Source organism: Salvelinus alpinus, chromosome 10 (genome assembly GCF_045679555.1).
Source record: "Salvelinus alpinus chromosome 10, SLU_Salpinus.1, whole genome shotgun sequence".
Taxonomy (NCBI): domain Eukaryota; kingdom Metazoa; phylum Chordata; class Actinopteri; order Salmoniformes; family Salmonidae; genus Salvelinus; species Salvelinus alpinus.
Genome location: NC_092095.1, coordinates 6296790 through 6312129, shown reverse-complemented (window position 1 = coordinate 6312129; position 15340 = coordinate 6296790). Strand labels below are relative to the sequence as shown.

The window sequence follows — 15340 nt, the reverse complement described above, 5'->3', positions numbered from 1 at the left end:
CGGAAAGAAGAGGCTAGGGAAGAAGAGGCTAGGAAAGAAAAGGCTAGGAAAGAAGAGGCTACTGAAGAAAAGGCTAGGAAAGAAAAGGCTAGGAAAGAAGAGGCTAGGAAAGAAGAGGCTAGGGAAGAAAAGGCTAGGAAAGAAGAGGCTAGGAAAGAAGAGTGTAGAAAAGGCTAGGGAAGAAAAGGCTAGGAAAGAAGAGGCTAGGAAAGAAGAGGCTAGGGAAGAAAAGGCTAGGAAAGAAGAGGCTAGGGAAGAAAAGGCTAGGAAAGAAGAGGCTAGGAAAGAAGAGTGTAGAAAAGGCTAGGGAAGAAAAGGCTAGGAAAGAAAAGGCTAGGAAAGAAGAGGCTAGGGAAGAAAAGGCTAGGAAAGAAGAGGCTAGGAAAGAAGAGGCTAGGAAAGAAGAGTGTAGAAAAGGCTAGGGAAGAAAAGGCTAGGAAAGAAGAGGCTAGGAAAGAAGTGGCTAGGGAAGAAAAGGCTAGGGAAGAAAAGGCTAGGGAAGAAAAGGCTAGGAAAGAAGAGGCTAGGAAAGAAGAGTGAAGAAAAGGCTAGGGAAGAAAAGGCTAGGAAAGAAGAGGCTAGGAAAGAAGAGGCTAGGGAAGAAAAGGCTAGGGAAGAAAAGGCTAGGGAAGAAAAGGCTAGGGAAGAAGAGGCTAGGGAAGAAGAGGCTAGGGAAGAAGAGGCTAGGGAAGAAGAGGCTAGGGAAGAAGAGGCTAGGGAAGAAAAGGCTAGGAAAGAAGAGGCTAGGAATGATGAGGCTAGGAAAGAAGAGTGAAGAAAAGGCTAGGGAAGAAAAGGCTAGGAAAGAATAGGCTAGGGAAGAAAAGTCTAGGAAAGAAGAGGCTAGGGAAGAAAAGGCTAGGAAAGAATAGGCTAGGGAAGAAAAGGCTAGGAAAGAAGAGGCTAGGGAAGAAGAGGCTAGGGAAGAAAAGGCTAGGAAAGAAGAGGCTAGGAAAGAAGAGGCTAGGGAAGAAGAGGCTACTGAAGAAAAGGCTAGGAAAGAAAAGGCTAGGAAAGAAAAGGCTAGCAAAGAAAAGGCTCGGAAAGAAGAGGCTAGGGAAGAAGAGGCTAGGAAAGAAAAGGCTAGGAAAGAAGAGGCTACTGAAGAAAAGGCTAGGAAAGAAAAGGCTAGGAAAGAAAAGGCTAGGAAAGAAGAGGCTAGGGAAGAAAAGGCTAGGAAAGAAAAGGCTAGGAAAGAAGAGGCTAGGGAAGAAGAGGCTAGGGAAGAAGAGGCTAGGGAAGAAAAGGCTAGGAAAGAAGAGGCTAGGGAAGAAAAGTTTAGGGAAGAAGAGGCTAGGGAAGAAAAGGCAAGGGAAAAAAAGGCTAGGAAAGAAAAGGCTAGGAAAGAAGAGGCTAGGGAAGAAGAGGCTAGGGAAGAAAAGGCTAGGAAAGAAGAGGCTAGGAAAGAAAAGGCTAGGGAAGGAAAGGCTAGGAAAGAAGAGGCTAGGGAAGAAGAGGCTAGGGAAGAAAAGGCTAGGGAAGAAAAGTCTAGGAAAGAAGAGGCTAGGGAAGAAGAGGCTAGGGAAGAAAAGGCTAGGGAAGAAGAGGCTAGGGAAGAAGAGGCTAGGAAAGAAGAGGCTAGGGAAGAAAAGGCTAGGGAAGGAAAGGCTAGGAAAGAAGAGGCTAGGGAAGAAGAGGCTAGGGAAGAAAAGGCTAGGGAAGAAAAGGCTAGGGAAGAAAAGGCTAGGGAAGAAAAGGCTAGGGAAGAAAAGTCTAGGAAAGAAGAGGCTAGGGAAGAAGAGGCTAGGGAAGAAGAGGCTAGGGAAGAAGAGGCTAGGGAAGAAAAGACTAGGAAAGAAGAGGCTAGGGAAGAAAAGGCTAGGAAAGAAAAGGCTAGGAAAGAAGAGGCTAGGGAAGAAAAGGCTAGGAAGAAAAGACTAGGAAAGAAGAGGCTAGGGAAGAAAAGGCTAGGAAGAAAAGGCTAGGGAAGAAAAGGCTAGGGAAGAAAAGGCTAGGGAAGAAGAGGCTAGGAAAGAAGAGGCTAGGGAAGAAGAGGCTAGGGAAGAAGAGGCTAGGGAAGAAGAGGCTAGGAAAGAAGAGGCTAGGGAAGAAGAGACAGGGAAGAAGAGGCTAGGGAAGAAGAGGCTAGGAAAGAAGAGGAATGGGTAGAAGAGGAGTGGGAAGAAGAGGAGTGGGTAGAATATGCTAGTGAAGAAGAGGAGTGGGAAGAAAATACTAGGTTAGAAGACACTAGGGAATAAGAGGAATGGGATGGAGAAGTGGGAAGAAGAATAGTGGGTAGACAATGAGTGGGAAGAAGAGAAGTGGGAAGAAGTGGATAGGGAAGAAGAGGCTAGGGAAGAAGAGGATAGGGAAGTAGAGGAATGGGAAGATGAAGAATGATGATAAGAGAATTGAGAAGAAAAGGCTATGGTATAGGAGGTGGAAGCAGATTCTAGGAAATAAGAGGAGTGGGTAGAAGATTATAGGGAAGAAGAGGAGTGGGTAGAAGATTATAGGGAAGAAAAGGAGTGGGTAGAATATGCTAGTGAAGAAGAGGAGTGGGTAGAAGATGCTAGTGAAGAAGAGGAGTGGGTAGAAGATGCTATGGAAGAAGAGGAGTGGGTAGAATATGCTAGGGAAGAAGAGGAGGAGTGGGTAGAATATTCTAGTGAAGAAGAGGAGTGGGTAGAAGATGCTAGTGAAGAAGAGGAGTGGGTAGAAGATGCTAGTGGAAGAAGAGGAGTGGGTAGAATATGCTAGGGAAGAAGAGGAGGAGTGGGTAGAATATTCTAGTGAAGAAGAGGAGTGGGTAGAATATGCTAGTGAAGAACAGGAGTGGGTAGGATATGCTAGTGAAGAAGTGGAGTGGGTAGAATATGCTAGTGAAGAACAGGAGTGGGTAGGATATGCTAGTGAAGAAGAGGAGTGGGTAGAATATGCTAGTGAAGAAGAGGAGTGGGTAGAATATGCTAGTGAAGAAGAGGAGTGGGTAGAAGATGCTATGGAAGAAGAGGAGTGGGTAGAATATGCTAGGGAAGAAGAGGAGGAGTGGGTAGAATATGCTAGTGAAGAAGAGGAGTGGGTAGAATATGCTAGTGAAGAAGAGGAGTGGGTAGAATATGCTAGTGAAGAAGAGGAGTGGGTAGAATATGCTAGTGAAGAACAGGAGTGGGTAGAATATGCTAGTGAAGAACAGGAGTGGGTAGAAGATGCTAGTGAAGAACAGGAGTGGGTAGAATATGCTAGTGAAGAAGAGGAGTGGGTAGAATATGCTAGTGAAGAAGAGGAGTGGGTAGAATATTCTAGTGAAGAAGAGGAGTGGGAAGAATATGCTGTGGAAGAACAGGAGTGGGTAGAATATGCTAGTGAAGAAGAGGAGTGGGTAGAATATGCTAGTGAAGAAGAGGAGTGGGTAGAATATGCTAGTGAAGAAGAGGAGTGGGTAGAATATGCTAGTGAAGAAGAGGAGTGGGTAGAATATGCTAGTGAAGAACAGGAGTGGGTAGAAGATGCTAGTGAAGAAGAGGAGGAGTGGGTAGAATATGCTAGTGAAGAAGTGGAGTGGGTAGAAGATGCTATGGAAGAACAGGAGTGGGTAGAATATGCTAGTGAAGAAGAGGAGTGGGTAGAATATGCTAGTGAAGAAGAGGAGTGGGTAGAAGATGCTATGGAAGAAGAGGAGTGGGTAGAATATGCTAGGGAAGAAGAGGAGGAGTGGGTAGAATATGCTAGTGAAGAAGAGGAGTGGGTAGAATATGCTAGTGAAGAACAGGAGTGGGTAGAATATGCTAGTGAAGAAGAGGAGTGGGTAGAATATGCTAGTGAAGAACAGGAGTGGGTAGAATATGCTAGTGAAGAAGAGGAGTGGGAAGAATATGCTATGGAAGAAGAGGAGTGGGTAGAATATTCTAGTGAAGAAGAGGAGTGGGTAGAATATGCTAGAGAAGAAGAGGAGGAGTGGGTAGAAGATGCTAGTGAAGAAGAGGAGTGGGTAGAATATGCTAGTGAAGAAGAGGAGTGGGTAGAATATATTGTAAGTCGCTCTGGATAAGAGCGTCTGCTAAATGACTTAAATGTAAATGTAAATGTAGAATATGCTAGTGAAGAACAGGAGTGGGTAGAATATGCTAGTGAAGAAGAGGAGTGGGAAGAATATGCTATGGAAGAAGAGGAGTGGGTAGAATATTCTAGTGAAGAAGAGGAGTGGGTAGAATATGCTAGTGAAGAACAGGAGTGGGTAGAATATGCTAGTGAAGAAGAGGAGTGGGTAGAAGATGCTATGGAAGAAGAGGAGTGGGTAGAATATGCTATGGAAGAAGAGGAGTGGGTAGAATATGCTAGGGAAGAAGAGGAGGAGTGGGTAGAATATGCTAGTGAAGAAGAGGAGTGGGTAGAAAATGCTAGTGAAGAAGAGGAGTGGGTAGAAGATGCTATGGAAGAAGAGGAGTGGGTAGAATATGCTAGGGAAGAAGAGGAGTGGGAAGAAGAGGCTAGGAAAAAAGAGACTATGGAAGAAAAGACTAGGTTAGAACACGCCAGGGAATTAGAGGAATGGGATGGATTAGGATTGGGAAGAATAATAGTGGGAAGAATATGCAAAGAAAAAGGAGGCTAGCGAGGTAGAGGAGTGTATAGAGGACACTAGGGAAGAAGAGCCGGAGTGAAGAAGAGGAATAGGAAGAAGAGGCTAGGGAAGAAGAGGCCATTGAAGAACACGCTAGAGAATTAAAGAAATGGGATGGAGAGGAGGGGGAAGAAGAGGAGTGGGAAGAAGAGGAGTGGGAAGAAGTAAAGTAGGAAAGGATAGGGAAGTAGAGGAATGGTGATAAGAAAAGTGAGAAGAAAAGGCTATGGTAGAGGAGGGGGAAACTGGTCCTCTTCTAAAGCCCTGACTGACCTGACTGACTGACTGGTCCTCTCCTAAAGCCCTGACTGACCTGACTGGTCCTCTCCTAAAGCCCTGACCTGACTGGTCCTCTCCTAAAGCCCTGACTGACTGGTCCTCTCCTAAAGCCCTGACTGACCTGACTGGTCCTCTCCTAAAGCCCTGACTGACTGGTCCTCTTCTAAAGCCCTGACTGACTGGTCCTCTTCTAAAGCCCTGACTGACCTGACTGACTGACTGGTCCTCTTCTAAAGCCCTGACTGACTGACTGGTCCTCTCCTAAAGCCCTGACTGACTGGTCCTCTCCTAAAGCCCTGACTGACTGGTCCTCTTCTAAAGCCCTGACTGACCTGACTGACTGACTGGTCCTCTTCTAAAGCCCTGACTGACTGACTGGTCCTCTCCTAAAGCCCTGACTGACTGGTCCTCTCCTAAAGCCCTGACTAACTGGTCCTCTTCTAAAGCCCTGACTGACGTGACTGACTGACTGGTCCTCTCCTAAAGCCCTGACTGGCTGACTGGCTAACTGGTCCTCTCCCAAATCCATGACTGACTGACTGGTCCTCTCCTAAAGCCCTGACTGGTCCTCTCCAAAAGCCCGGACTGGCTGACTGGTCCTCTCCTAAAGCCCTGACTGGCTGACTGGCTGACTGGTCCTCTCCCAAATCCATGACTGGCTGGCTGGTCCTCTCCAAAAGCCCTGACTGGCTGACTGGCTGACTGGCTGGCTGGTCCTCTCCTAAAGCCCTGACTGGCTGACTGTTCCTCTCCTAAAGCCCTGACTGGCTGACTGGCTGACTGTCCCTCTCCTAAAGCCATGACTGGCTGGCTGGTCCTCTACTAAAGCCCTGACTGGCTGACTGGCTGACTGGCTGGCTGGTCTTCTCCTAAAGCCCTGACTGGCTGACTGGTCCTATCCTAAAGCCCTGCCTGGCTGACTGGTCCTCTCGTAAAGCCATGACTGGCTGGCTGATCCTCTCCTAAAGCCCTGACTGGCTGACTGGCTGACTGGCTCGCTGGTCCTCTCCTACAGCCCTGACTGGCTGGCTGACTGGCTGACAGGCTGACTGGCTGACAGACTGGCTGGCTGGCTGACGGGTTGACTGGCTGGCTGGCTGACTGTTTGACTGGCTGGCTGGCTGACTGGCTGGCTGACTGGCTGGCTGACTGGCTGGCTGGCTAGAACTCTTCTAAAGCCCAAACTGGCTGGCTGGCTGACAGGCTGACTGTTTGGCTGTTCCTCTTCTAAGGCACAGACTGGCTGACTGGATGACTGTCTGGCTGACTGGTAGACTGACTGGCTGGCTGACTGACTGGCTGACTGGTTGGCTAGACCTCTTATAAGGCCAAAACTGGCTGGCTGACATGCTGACTGGTTGGCTGGTACTTTTCTAAGGCTCAAACTGGCTGACTGGCTGACTGGCTGGCTGGTCCTCTCCTAAAGCCCTAGCTGGCTGGCTGGCTGGCTGGCTGACTGGCTGACTGGCTGACTGGCTGACTGGTCCTCTCCTAAAGCCCTAGCTGGCTGACTGGCTGACTGGTCCTCTCCTAAAGCCCTAGCTGGCTGACTGGCTGACTGATTGTCTAGTGCTCTTCTAAGGCACAAACTAGCAGGCTAACTGGTAGACTGACTGACTGGCCGGATGGCTGACTGGCTGGCTGGCTGACTGACTGCCCGGCTGACTGGTTGGCTAGACATCTTCTAAGGACCAAACTGGCAGGTTGGCTGACAGGCTGACTGGCTGACTGGTTGGTTGGTCCTCTTCTAAGGCCAAAACTGTCTGACTGGCTGACTTGTTGGCGGGTCCTCTTCTAAGGCCCAAAATGGCTGGCTGGCTGACTGGCTGGCAGGTCTTCTCCTAAAGCCCAAACTGTCTGACTGGCTGTCTTGCTGGCTGGTCCTCTCCTAAAGCCCTAGCTGGCTGACTGGCTGACTGGCTGGCAGGTCTTCTCCTAAAGCCCAAACTGTCTGACTGGCTGTCTTGCTGGCTGGTCCTCTCCTATAGCCTAAACTGCCAGGCAGGCTGACCGGCTGACTGGCTGGCTGGTCCTCTCCGAAAATCCAAATTGGCTAACTGGCTTACTGGCTGACCGGTCCACTCCTAAAGCGCAACTGGCTGACTGGCTGACTGGCTCTGTCTTGCAGGTCCTCTCCTAAAGCCCTAGTTGGCTGACTGGCTGACTGGCTGGCTGGTCCTCTCCTAAAGCCCTACCTGGCTGACTGGTTTCCTGGTTCTCTCCTAAAGCCTTGACTGGCTGGCTGGTCTTCTTCTAAGACCCTGACTGGCTGGATGTCTGGCTGGCTGGTCCTCTTCTAAGACCCTGACTGGCTGGATGACTGGCTGGCTGCTCCTCTTCTAAAGCCCTGACTGGTGGTCTCCTCCTGAAGCCCTGGCTGACTGCCTTGCTGCCTGATCCTCTTCTAAAGCCCTGCTTGGCTGGTTGGCTGATCATCTTCGTAATCCCTGTCTGGTTGGCTTGCTGGCTGGTCCTCATATAAAGTCCTGACTGGCTGGCCATTCCTTTCCTTAAGACCTGACTGGCTAGCTGGTCCTCTTCTGAAGCCCTGACTGGCTGGCTGGCCATTCCATTCCTAAAGCCCTGACTTGCTGGCTGGTCCTTTTCCAAAATGCTGACTGGCTGGCTGGTCCTTTTCCAAAGCCCTGAATGGCTGGCTGATAGTCTGGTCCTCTCATAAAACCCCAGCAGGCTGAGTGGCAGACTGGCTGGCTGGTCCTCTTCTAAAGCCATACCTGGCTGACTGGCTGGCTGGTCCTCTTTTAAAGCCCTAGCTGGTTAACTGGTTGACTGGCTGGCTAGTCCTCTCCTAAAGCCATAGCTGGCAGACTGGCTTTCTGGCTGGTCCTCTCATAATGCCCTAGCTGGCTGACTGGCTGACTGGCTGGCTGGTCCTCTTCTAAAGCCCTACCTAGCTGACTGGCAAGCTAGTCCTCTCCTAAATCCCTAGCTGGCTGGCTGGTCATCTCCTAAAGCCCTGACTGACTGGCTGGTCATTTTCTAAGGCCCCGATTGGCTGGCTGACTGGCTGGCTGTTCCTCTTCTAAAGCCCTGACTGGTTTGTCTACCTCTGAAGCCCTAAAGCCCTGACTGGCTGGCTGGTCCTCTCCTAAAGCCCTAGCTGGCTGACTGGCTGGCTGGTCCTCTGCTAAAGCCCTAGCTGACTGACTGGCTGACTGGCTGGCTAGTCCTCTGCTAAAGCCCTAGCTGGCTGACTGGCTGACTGGCTGGCTAGTCCTCTCCTAAAGCCCTAGCTGACTGACTGGCTGGCTAGTCCTCTCCTAAAGCCCTAGCTGGCTGACTGGCTGGCTGGTCATCTCCTAAAGCCCTAGCTGACTGACTGGCTGACTGGCTGGCTAGTCCTCTCCTAAAGCCCTGACTGACTGGCTGACTGGATGGCTAGTCCTCTCCTAAAGCCCTAGCTGGCTGACTGGCTGGTTATTTTCTAAGGCCCTGACTGGCTGGCTGACTGGCTGGTAATCTTCTAATGCCCTGATTGGTTGGCTGGCTGATCTTCTTCTAAAGCCATGACTGTCTGGCTGGCTGGTCCTTTTCCAAAGCCCTGACTGGCTGGCTGGTCCTTTTCCAAAGCCCTGACAGGCTGGTCCACTTACAAGGCCCTGACTGGCTAGCTGGCTGTTCCTTTTCCAAAGCCCTGTCCGGCTGGCTGGTCCTTTTCCAAAGCCCTGTCTGGCTGCCTGGTCCTTTTCCAAAGCCCTGGCTGGCTGGTCTTCTTCCAAAGCCCTGGCTGGCTGGTCTTCTTCCAAAGCCCTGACTGGCTGGCTGGTCTTCTTCCAAAGCCCTGACTGGCTGGCTGGTCCTTTTACAAAGCCCTGACTGGCTGCCTGGTCCTTTCCCAAAGCCCTGATTGGCTGGCTGGTCCTCTTCCAAAGCCCTGACTGTCTGGATGGCTGGTCCTTTTCCAAAGCCCTGGCTGGCTGGCTGGCTGGTCCTTTTACAAAGCCCTGACTGGCTGGCTGGCTGGTCCTTTTACAAAGCCCTGGCTGGCTGGTCCTTTTACAAACCCTTACTGGCTGGCTGGGTGGTCCTTTTACAAAGCCCTGGCTGGCTGGTCCTCTCCCAAATCCCTGACTGGCTGACTGGCTGACTGTCTGGCTGGGCCTCTCCTAAAGCCCTGACTGGCTGACTGTTCCTCTCCTAAAGCCCTGACTGGCTGACTGGCTGACTGGTCCTCTCCTAAAACCATGACTGGCTGGCTGGTCCTCTACTAAAGCCCTGACTGGCTGACTGGCTGACTGGCTGGCTGGTCTTCTCCTAAAGCCCTGACTGGCTGACTGGTCCTCTCCTAAAGCCCTGCCTGGCTGACTGGTCCTCTCGTAAAGCCATGACTGGCTGGCTGATCCTCTCCGAAAGCCCTGACTGGCTGACTGGCTGACTGGCTCGCTGGTCCTCTCCTACAGCCCTGACTGGCTGGCTGACTGGCTGACTGGCTGACAGACTGGCTGGCTGGCTGACTGGTTGACTGGCTGGCTGGCTGGCTGACTGTTTGACTGGCTGGCTGGCTGACTGGCTGGCTGACTGGCTGGCTGGCTAGACCTCTTCTAAAGCCCAAACTGGCTGGCTGGCTGACAGGCTGACTGGTTGGCTGTTCCTCTTCTAAGGCGCAGACTGGCTGACTGGATGACTGTCTGGCTGACTGGTAGACTGACGTGCTGGCTGACTGACTGGCTGGCTGACTGCCTGTCTGACTGGCTGACTGGTTGGCTAGACCTCTTATAAGGCCAAAACTGGCTGGCTGACATGCTGACTGGTTAGCTGGTACTTTTCTAAGGCTCAAACTGGCTGACTGGCTGACTGGCTGGCTGGTCCTCTCCTAAAGCCCTAGCTGGCTGACTGGCTGGCTGGCTGACTGGCTGACTGGCTGACTGGTCCTCTCCTAAAGCCCTAGCTGGCTGACTGGCTGACTGGTCCTCTCCTAAAGCCCTAGCTGGCTGACTGGCTGACTGACTGGCTAGTGCTCTTCTAAGGCACAAACTAGCAGGCTAACTGGTAGACTGACTGACTGGCCGGATGGCTGACTGGCTGGCTGGCTGACTGACTGCCCGGCTGACTGGTTGGGTAGACATCTTCTAAGGACCAAACTGGCAGGTTGGCTGACAGGCTGACTGGCTGACTGGTTGGTTGGTCCTCTTCTAAGGCCAAAACTGTCTGACTGGCTGACTTGTTGGCGGGTCCTCTTCTAAGGCCCAAAATGGCTGGCTGGCTGACTGGCTGGCTAGTCTTCTCCTAAAGCCCAAACTGTCTGACTGGCTGTCTTGCTGGCTGGTCCTCTCCTATAGCCTAAACTGCCAGGCAGGCTGACCGGCTGACTGGCTGGCTGGTCCTCTCCGAAAATCCAAATTGGCTAACTGGCTTACTGGCTGACCGGTCCTCTCCTAAAGCGCAACTGGCTGACTGGCTGACTGGCTCTGTCTTGCAGGTCCTCTCCTAAAGCCCTAGTTGGCTGACTGGCTGACTGGCTGGCTGGTCCTCTCCTAAAGCCCTACCTGGCTGACTGGTTTCCTGGTTCTCTCCTAAAGCCTTGACTGGCTGGCTGGTCTTCTTCTAAGACCCTGACTGGCTGGATGTCTGGCTGGCTGGTCCTCTTCTAAGACCCTGACTGGCTGGATGACTGGCTGGCTGCTCCTCTTCTAAAGCCCTGACTGGTGGTCTCCTCCTGAAGCCCTGGCTGACTGCCTTGCTGCCTGATCCTCTTCTAAAGCCCTGCTTGGCTGGTTGGCTGATCATCTTCGTAATCCCTGTCTGGTTGGCTTGCTGGCTGGTCCTCATATAAAGTCCTGACTGGCTGGCCATTCCTTTCCTTAAGACCTGACTGGCTAGCTGGTCCTCTTCTGAAGCCCTGACTGGCTGGCTGGCCATTCCATTCCTAAAGCCCTGACTTGCTGGCTGGTCCTCTTCCAAAGCCCTGACTGTCTGGATGGCTGGTCCTTTTCCAAAGCCCTGGCTGGCTGGCTGGCTGGTCCTTTTACAAAGCCCTGACTGGCTGGCTGGCTGGTCCTTTTACAAAGCCCTGGCTGGCTGGTCCTTTTACAAAGCCCTTACTGGTTGGCTGGGTGGTCCTTTTACAAAGCCCTGGCTGGCTGGTCCTCTCCCAAATCCCTGACTGGCTGACTGGCTGACTGTCTGGCTGGGCCTCTCCTAAAGCCCTGACTGGCTGACTGTTCCTCTCCTAAAGCCCTGACTGGCTGACTGGCTGACTGGTCCTCTCCTAAAGCCATGACTGGCTGGCTGGTCCTCTACTAAAGCCCTGACTGGCTGACTGGCTGACTGGCTGGCTGGTCTTCTCCTAAAGCCCTGACTGGCTGACTGGTCCTCTCCGAAAGCCCTGACTGGCTGACTGGCTGACTGGCTCGCTGGTCCTCTCCTACAGCCCTGACTGGCTGGCTGACTGGCTGACTGGCTGACAGACTGGCTGGCTGGCTGGCTGACTGGTTGACTGGCTGGCTGGCTGGCTGACTGTTTGACTGGCTGGCTGGCTGACTGGCTGGCTGACTGGCTGGCTGGCTAGACCTCTTCTAAAGCTCAAACTGGCTGGCTGGCTGACAGGCTGACTGGTTGGCTGTTCCTCTTCTAAGGCGCAGACTGGCTGACTGGATGACTGTCTGGCTGACTGGTAGACTGACGTGCTGGCTGACTGACTGGCTGGCTGACTGCCTGTCTGACTGGCTGACTGGTTGGCTAGACCTCTTATAAGGCCAAAACTGGCTGGCTGACATGCTGACTGGTTAGCTGGTACTTTTCTAAGGCTCAAACTGGCTGACTGGCTGACTGGCTGGCTGGTCCTCTCCTAAAGCCCTAGCTGGCTGACTGGCTGGCTGGCTGACTGGCTGACTGGCTGACTGGTCCTCTCCTAAAGCCCTAGCTGGCTGACTGGCTGACTGGTCCTCTCCTAAAGCCCTAGCTGGCTGACTGGCTGACTGACTGGCTAGTGCTCTTCTAAGGCACAAACTAGCAGGCTAACTGGTAGACTGACTGACTGGCCGGATGGCTGACTGGCTGGCTGACTGACTGACTGCCCGGCTGACTGGTTGGCTAGACATCTTCTAAGGACCAAACTGGCAGGTTGGCTGACAGGCTGACTGGCTGACTGGTTGGTCCTCTTCTAAGGCCAAAACTGTCTGACTGGCTGACTTGTTGGCGGGTCCTCTTCTAACATTTACATTTACATTTAAGTCATTTAGCAGACGCTCTTATCCAGAGCGACTTACAAATTCTAAGGCCCAAAATGGCTGGCTGGCTGACTGGCTGGCTAGTCCTCTCCTAAAGCCCTAGCTGGCTGACTGGCTGACTGGCTGGCAGGTCTTCTCCTAAAGCCCAAACTGTCTGACTGGCTGTCTTGCTGGCTGGTCCTCTCCTATAGCCTAAACTGCCAGGCAGGCTGACCGGCTGACTGGCTGGCTGGTCCTCTCCGAAAATCCAAATTGGCTAACTGGCTTACTGGCTGACCGGTCCTCTCCTAAAGCGCAACTGGCTGACTGGCTGACTGGCTCTGTCTTGCAGGTCCTCTCCTAAAGCCCTAGTTGGCTGACTGGCTGACTGGCTGGCTGGTCCTCTCCTAAAGCCCTACCTGGCTGACTGGTTTCCTGGTTCTCTCCTAAAGCCTTGACTGGCTGGCAGGTCTTCTTCTAAGACCCTGACTGGCTGGATGTCTGGCTGGCTGGTCCTCTTCTAAGACCCTGACTGGCTGGATGACTGGCTGGCTGCTCCTCTTCTAAAGCCCTGACTGGTGGTCTCCTCCTGAAGCCCTGGCTGACTGCCTTGCTGCCTGATCCTCTTCTAAAGCCCTGCTTGGCTGGTTGGCTGATCATCTTCGTAATCCCTGTCTGGTTGGCTTGCTGGCTGGTCCTCATATAAAGTCCTGACTGGCTGGCCATTCCTTTCCTTAAGACCTGACTGGCTAGCTGGTCCTCTTCTGAAGCCCTGACTGGCTGGCTGGCCATTCCATTCCTAAAGCCCTGACTTGCTGGCTGGTCCTTTTCCAAAATGCTGACTGGCTGGCTGGTCCTTTTCCAAAGCCCTGAATGGCTGGCTGATAGTCTGGTCCTCTCATAAAACCCCAGCAGGCTGAGTGGCAGACTGGCTGGCTGGTCCTCTTCTAAAGCCATACCTGGCTGACTGGCTGGCTGGTCCTCTTTTAAACCCCTAGCTGGTTAACTGGTTGACTGGCTGGCTAGTCCTCTCCTAAAGCCATAGCTGGCAGACTGGCTTTCTGGCTGGTCCTCTCATAATGCCCTAGCTGGCTGACTGGCTGACTGGCTGGCTGGTCCTCTTCTAAAGCTCTACCTAGCTGACTGGCAAGCTAGTCCTCTCCTAAATCCCTAGCTGGCTGGCTGGTCATCTCCTAAAGCCCTGACTGACTGGCTGGTCATTTTCTAAGGCCCTGATTGGCTGGCTGACTGGCTGTTCCTCTTCTAAAGCCCTGACTGGTTAACTGGTTGACTGGCTGGCTAGTCCTCTCCTAAAGCCATAGCTGGCTGACTGGCTGACTGGCTGGCTGGTCATTTCCTAAAGCCCTGACTGGCTGGCTGGTCCTCTTCTAAGACACTGACTGGCTGACTGGCTTTCTGGCTGGTCCTCTCATAATGCCCTATCTGGCTGACTGGCTGACTGGCTGGCTGGTCCTCTTCTAAAGCCCTACCTGGCTGACTTGCTGACTGGCTGGCTAGTTCTCTCCTAAATCCCTAGCTGGCTGGCTGGTCATCTCCTAAAGCCCTGACTGACTGGCTGGTCATTTTCTAAGGCCCTGATTGGCTGGCTGACTTGCTGGCTGTTCCTCTTCTAAAGCCCTGACTGGTTTGTCTACCTCTGAAGTCCTGACGGGCTGCCTGGCTGCCTGGTCTTCTTCTAAAGCCATAGCTGGCTGACTGGCTGGCTGGTACTCTGCTAAATCCCTAGCTGGTTGACTGGTTGACTGGCTGGCTAGTCCTCTCCTAAAGCCCTACCTGGCTGACTGGCTGACTGGCTGGCTGGTCATCTCCTAAAGCCCTGACTGGCTGGCTGGTCCTCTTCTAAGACGCTGACTGGCTGACTGGCTTGCTGGCTGGTCCTCTCATAATGCCCTAGCTGGCTGACTGGCTGACTGGCTGGCTGGTCCTCTTCTAAAGCTCTACCTAGCTGACTGGCTAGCTAGTCCTCTCCTAAATCCCTAGCTGGCTGGCTGGTCATCTCCTAAAGCCCTGACTGACTGGCTGGTCATTTTCTAAGGCCCCGATTGGCTGGCTGACTGGCTGGCTGGTCCTCTCCTAAAGCCCTACCTGGCTGACTGGTTTCCTGGTTCTCTCCTAAAGCCTTGACTGGCTGGCTGGTCTTCTTCTAAGACCCTGACTGGCTGGATGTCTGGCTGGCTGGTCCTCTTCTAAGACCCTGACTGGCTGGATGACTGGCTGGCTGCTCCTCTTCTAAAGCCCTGACTGGTGGTCTCCTCCTGAAGCCCTGGCTGACTGCCTTGCTGCCTGATCCTCTTCTAAAGCCCTGCTTGGCTGGTTGGCTGATCATCTTCGTAATCCCTGTCTGGTTGGCTTGCTGTCTGGTCCTCATATAAAGTCCTGACTGGCTGGCCATTCCTTTCCTTAAGACCTGACTGGCTAGCTGGTCCTCTTCTGAAGCCCTGACTGGCTGGCTGGCCATTCCATTCCTAAAGCCCTGACTTGCTGGCTGGTCCTTTTCCAAAATGCTGACTGGCTGGCTGGTCCTTTTCCAAAGCCCTGAATGGCTGGCTGATAGTCTGGTCCTCTCATAAAACCCCAGCAGGCTGAGTGGCAGACTGGCTGGCTGGTCCTCTTCTAAAGCCATACCTGGCTGACTGGCTGGCTGGTCCTCGTTTAAAGCCCTAGCTGGTTAACTGGTTGACTGGCTGGCTAGTCCTCTCCTAAAGCCATAGCTGGCAGACTGGCTTTCTGGCTGGTCCTCTCATAATGCCCTAGCTGGCTGACTGGCTGACTGGCTGGCTGGTCCTCTTCTAAAGCCCTACCTAGCTGACTGGCAAGCTAGTCCTCTCCTAAATCCCTAGCTGGCTGGCTGGTCATCTCCTAAAGCCCTGACTGACTGGCTGGTCATTTTCTAAGGCCCCGATTGGCTGGCTGACTGGCTGGCTGTTCCTCTTCTAAAGCCCTGACTGGTTTGTCTACCTCTGAAGCCCTAAAGCCCTGACTGGCTGGCTGGTCCTCTCCTAAAGCCCTAGCTGGCTGACTGGCTGGCTGGTCCTCTGCTAAAGCCCTAGCTGACTGACTGGCTGACTGGCTGGCTAGTCCTCTGCTAAAGCCCTAGCTGGCTGACTGGCTGACTGGCTGGCTAGTCCTCTCCTAAAGCCCTAGCTGACTGACTGGCTGGCTAGTCCTCTCCTAAAGCCCTAGCTGGCTGACTGGCTGGCTGGTCATCTCCTAAAGCCCTAGCTGACTGACTGGCTGACTGGCTGGCTAGTCCTCTCCTAAAGCCCTGACTGACTGGCTGACTGGATGGCTAGTCCTCTCCTAA

At 52.9% G+C, this 15340-nt stretch overlaps 2 protein-coding genes and 1 pseudogene across 2 annotated transcripts; all 3 read left to right on the top strand.

The window, feature by feature from the left end:
* The window catches only part of LOC139531420 (uncharacterized), a 711-nt pseudogene extending 159 nt beyond the window's left edge, over positions 1–552 (top strand).
* Positions 553–571: 19 nt separating this feature from the next.
* On the top strand, positions 572–2109 carry LOC139531419 (trichohyalin-like; the record flags this gene model as incomplete). Its single annotated transcript, XM_071327868.1, is given in 3 exon segments — positions 572–771; positions 833–1862; positions 1912–2109. Coding segments are annotated over 3 exon segments (1428 nt in total), but the record flags the coding sequence as incomplete, so codon positions are not given.
* A 556-nt stretch (positions 2110–2665) lies between these two features.
* LOC139531418 (cilia- and flagella-associated protein 251-like) lies at positions 2666–3994 on the top strand. Its single transcript, XM_071327867.1, has one exon. The coding sequence runs from the start codon at positions 2666–2668 to the stop codon at positions 3992–3994; it is 1329 nt and encodes a 442-aa protein (XP_071183968.1).
* Positions 3995–15340: the final 11346 nt, after the last annotated feature.